Source organism: Alosa pseudoharengus, unplaced genomic scaffold (assembly GCF_046254945.1).
Source record: "Alosa pseudoharengus isolate Yale_2024_CS ecotype anadromous, Long Island Sound unplaced genomic scaffold, YU_APseudo_1.1 YU_APseudo_1.1_scf_10, whole genome shotgun sequence".
Lineage (NCBI taxonomy): Eukaryota > Metazoa > Chordata > Actinopteri > Clupeiformes > Clupeidae > Alosa > Alosa pseudoharengus.
In genome coordinates this window covers 18,985,635-18,990,634 of record NW_027468565.1, presented here as the reverse complement: position 1 = coordinate 18,990,634, position 5,000 = coordinate 18,985,635, and the positions used below count along the sequence as shown (strand labels likewise).

Genomic DNA, 5,000 nt, shown 5'->3' with positions numbered 1-5,000 from the left:
TTTTATCTTTAAACTTTATCATTTAACATTCCACAGCATCAGTTTACTGTCCACTGGGAAACTAGACATCAAGTGAAATGTAGCTTTATTAGCTCTCTATCTCTCTCCCCCTCTCTCTCCCTCTCTCTCTCTCTCTCTCTCTCTCTCTCTCTCTCTCTCTCTCTCTCTTCTCTGCTCTTTTATAACCTTAAAGGCCTGATGAGTTAGGACATCAGAGCACTTTAACCCCCCTGCTAAACTCTCTGAAGAATGACATTTCAGATGAAGCCCAGAAAAAAGGGGGTCAGTGTCAAAGGTCAGAGGTCAGACACACTCCAGGGAGAGGGCAGAAATGCAGAGGTCGTGGGGGTCACTCACTGGGAGATGGTGTTGGTGTCCAGGTCTACGCAGCTCACGTCGGCCGGGGGTTCATAGAGGTCGAAGTAGCGCGAGTCGACTCCCACGATGAAGGGGCAAGGGGCGCTGAGGACGTCTGCCAGGGCGAGCGGGCACAGCGGGATGTACGGGCACGGCCAGTGGAACGGGAAGATCATCTGGGGGCACAGGAGGAAGATGAGGAAGAGGAGGAGGAGGGTTAGCCATCAGCAGCTGTTAGCGCGGCTTTTCATGACCCTACGGAGTTCAGTCAGCAGACTCTATATGGCATCAGCTGATTGGTCTGGATGAGAAGAGCGGGGTTGGCCACCTGGTGTTAGCTCTACATTGATCGCCTTTTGCTGATTGGCCTGTTCTTACTGTGTGCTTATTTCATAAAACCAATCAATTTGCTGACCCCGCTCATTCTCAGCCAATGGCTCGGCGTGCCAACTGCACAGCATGCTACAGTATGTGTGCGTTCACGTCTGTCAACCTCCACCCCACGACCCACTTCCCCACATCTGGGCGGGACAGGAGAAGGTCTACCACTCAGTGTCCAGCACACACGCCAGTGGTCTCTTATCACATCGCTGCAGCAGTTAGCACTTGAAGCGAATCGAATTACGACATTGTCATAACCAGCAATAATTCTGTTTAATCTATCAGGAGGGTTGTTCTGATGGAAACCTGATCCGATACCCCTGAGGTCATCATGATGGCATGCAGCCCCACACCACCAGGCTAGCAAGGGAAGACAACAGGATGTTGTTTCAGCTTCAGCTGCCATTTATGAGTCATGCCATTCCTACCCTAGCTATTTCTGCATTCTGTTTCATATCAGACTCATATTAACTAGTGAGATCCAGGTATGTTTACAGAGGCAGTCCCAAGATACACAATAATAAACGTTGGGGAGAAACAGGCTGTATTAGCTTTGCTTCTGCACACTCATCACTTCCAAAGAACAGAGACGCCGAGTCTGGACTGGACTGGACTGGAGGATCAGTAATATGAGATGGACAGTGACTCAGGATGAGTAATACACCTGGCATAAAAAAAGTCGATATGAAACACATCCACATCCAGATCCACGGCTGGCAATACTATTGATCCTTCAAAAGCATCAGTTCCATATCTCTTTATTAAAGGCTTTCTAAAGAACACCAGAGTCCAACAGACCAGTGGCACGACACAGAGCTGCCTGATAACAATGCTCATTGTCTGTGTGTTGTATATTGTATATACAGTATATTCTATTATAGTGCCTATATGAAGAATTTGGTTCCAGAACACTATAAATCCATTTTTGAAAACATTAATAAGTCATGTTATTTAATTTAATATTTCAAGTAATATCAATAATATTGCAGTTCTGTTGTTTTGATTGAGTAAAGACAGACCCAGTTACATTTCCACTGAAATTACTTGGAAAACAAAATAATAAAAAGTAATTTATGAAAATTCATTAAAATGGAGGATATAGCGTTTTGGAACCAAACTCTTTGTATATTGTCTGTACTCCAAGAATGACACCACATTCAGACAGAACCAAACTCCTTATGTGTGCTAATTCACTTGGTGAAATCAACCTGATTCTGATTGACACCAGAGTGACTGTCTTCCCCCGAACGGAGCCATTCACAATCCTTCAGGCCACTGCCAACCTGCCTGCCTGAGCCGCTGACTGACCCGTCAGACTGGCAGTGATTGATTGTCTGACAGGAACACTGGTCAGATACCTCCCTCTGTCCGCAGCCCTGGAGGAGGACAGGAGAGACGTCCTCAGAGAGTGAGGATAAGCCTCAGGAAGTCCACATACACAGCTCCACTGTGTCCACACACACAGCTCTCTCCACACACTCCATTTTCTCTGGAAGGTTTTTTTTTTACATTTCTGCAACATTTTGACCATTTTGGTTCTCCTCAGGCTCCCTACATAATGTGCGGACTCTTTCTTCAGACGTTTCTGGGTTCACCTGTCCTGCACCTGGAAAGTGCACACTGACCCCGTCCTTCACACAGTGACCTGTTGAGGGTCAGCCCCCCATTCAGTGACCTCCCCTGGTCTTTTCCGGAGGCAATGGAGACTCACCGAGACCAGGGCCTCGGCCACGCTGGTCAGAACGGCCGGCCGGAGTGAGTGCAGCAGGATCTTGTGTTCTGTGACGGCCAGGACCAGCAGGCTAGCGGCGTTCTTGGGGCCCAGGTTCAACAGCAGCGTGGACAGACGACCACCACTACAGTGGGGAGAGAAATAAACACAGGCCTCAGTCTCTCTGTGTGTGTGTGTGTGTGTGTGTGTGTGTGTGTGTGTGTGTGTGTGTGTGTGTGTATGTGTGCGTGTGCGTACGTGTGTGTGTGTGTGTGTGTGTGTGTGTGTGTTGTGTGTGTGTGTGCGTCTGTGCATGTGTGTGAGAGTGTGTGTGTGTGTGTGTGTGTGTGTGTGTGTGTGTGCGCGTGTGTGTGTGTGATGTACCTCAAGGGCAGAGGAGAGGACACTGGCTGGCTCAGCATCAGGCTATCGTGTGGAGACAGCTGTGAAGAGCACACACATACACACACACACGCACACAACACAACACACACACACACACACACACACACACACAGAAAGAGAGAGAAAGAGAAAGACAGTTACAAATAGGCACGTTTCCCTAAATACCAAAATCAACAGTGCAGCTGCAGCCTGTGTGAATAAGGAACATAAATCATCTAAATCACCCAGGCAGCACTGCATGGCCCGGGACACAGAGGCCCAGCCCCCATGGGAACCCGGTTACAAAAACTACCGGTTACAGTCTCCTAAACTGCCGGCGTCGTGTACACGCAAGGCGTAACCGATAACAAAAATTCACCGGTTTAAAAAAAAAACAGTGTCCTACCCGTGTAGACGGGCCCTTAGCTGCTATCCAGCAGCCAGCACCACTTCCAACAGAGGTGCCAAGGCCCCAATAACAATACAACTGAGACAAGTGCAGAGACTGGTGAGCAGCCACATAAAAGTGACAACAAATTATCTTTAGGGATTTAACAAGATTACGAATGCAAATTAACTCTGGAAAACCTGTCTGAAAGCGTATCATTCTCAGCCTATTAAAAAGAGACGTATGTATAATGCTGACAAGTTTCTATTTAAAGAAGAGAGAGGTGGAATTTGATGGGCTTTACCTGCACCAGGATGCGAGGCCTTTGTGAGGAGGGGAAGGGCACTTTGTGCATGAAGTGGGAGATATGCCTACAGAGAGAGAGAAGGGACAAACAGTGAGTACCAAAGCACCAAAAGACATTTGAGATACACAAATGCAGCCCAGCCCAGAGTCCTGTGATACCAAAAACACCTTAATTGACCCAGAGATATGCTACTCTTTGCTTTCAGTGAACATGGATGGCAGCCATCCTGAAAATATGTCAATAAAAAAAGATTGCCACTGTCCAAAGTTAATGTTAACATTGAAAATGCTGGGTGGATGCCAAAATTGCAAAAACCCCTAAATAATAGCGCACCACTCACTTCTCTATGGGGAGGATGTAATGTTAATGTAATGTTAATAGCGCACCAACTTACTTCTCTATGGGGAGGATGTAATGTTAATGTAATGTTAATAGCGCACCAACTTACTTCTCTATGGGGAGGATGTGTGGGCCGGAGATGGAGTATCGGTAAAGGAAGGTAAGAAAGCTGCGGAACGCATCGAAGAAGGGCCAATGGGAGAGCAGGCAGATGCTCTTGTTGGTGTGGACGGTCATGGAGGCCTTTGGCCGCACACTCCCATCCTGCAGGCCCAGCTGCACATGCTGCCTTTCGGTCAGATTCTCCTCTGAGTAGGCCTCGTAGAACTGGATGGCTGCCCCATACACCTGCGCGCGCACACACACACACGCACACACACACACGTGTTAGCAGTGTCACACAAGCAGATGGACACCCCCTTGAGCTAAGGTTCTACTCAAGGTGTCTCCCTGTTAAAAGGGGGATTTCCCTTGGCCCATCACCTTTATAAAGCGTGCACACACACACACACACACACACACACACACACACACACACACATACACATACACACACACACACACACACAGATATATTGACAGGCAAATTTCTCTTTATTTTATGCTGTGCAGTGAAACAGCAATATGTTCATACTTTTATTTTGATGTTAAAACAAGCACAACAACCACTGAAAACGTTCATTTCAGACACACACATACTAAAACTGAACATTTATCACTGGGAGACAAGCACAAGTGAACTCTCTGGTCGCATGGGCATGATAAACGAGATCCTGGGCTTGCTATCAAAGACTCATGTTTAAATAACACACACTACTAACAACAATGGCAATCTCCGCTTCTCGACATTCCATTGATAAGACCGATGTATCAGCGTTTAATACATTCCCTTAAAAGAATAATGTTGTTTCTGTTCCCCCAGTCCCTTTCAATCAAACCCAGAGAGTCAGATCTGAGGTATCAAGTGCTTCGACTGGCTGCTTTGAAGTTGTTCTCGCACCTAAATGAATAAATGATAAAACACTGCGGCACGAAGAGTAGCCTGGAGATCGGCCCACTGTGAGTTGGGAGACTGGCAGAGCAGAGTGTGTGTGTGTGTGTGTGTGTGTGTGTGTGTGTGTGTGTGTGTGTGT

At 47.2% G+C, this 5,000-nt stretch overlaps 1 protein-coding gene across 2 annotated transcripts in view; it reads right to left on the bottom strand.

The window, feature by feature from the left end:
- The window catches only part of dennd4a (DENN/MADD domain containing 4A), a 51,205-nt gene that overhangs the window by 32,758 nt on the left and 13,447 nt on the right, over window positions 1-5,000 (bottom strand). For both annotated transcript variants that reach the window (XM_076266660.1, XM_076266665.1), the window contains exons 6-10: window positions 3,977-4,215; window positions 3,526-3,592; window positions 2,834-2,892; window positions 2,450-2,594; window positions 358-533 (exon numbers count right to left, since the gene is read on the bottom strand). In XM_076266660.1, the coding sequence (XP_076122775.1) occupies window positions 358-533; window positions 2,450-2,594; window positions 2,834-2,892; window positions 3,526-3,592; window positions 3,977-4,215 (686 nt within the window). The remainder of the gene's footprint in view (window positions 1-357; window positions 534-2,449; window positions 2,595-2,833; window positions 2,893-3,525; window positions 3,593-3,976; window positions 4,216-5,000) is intronic.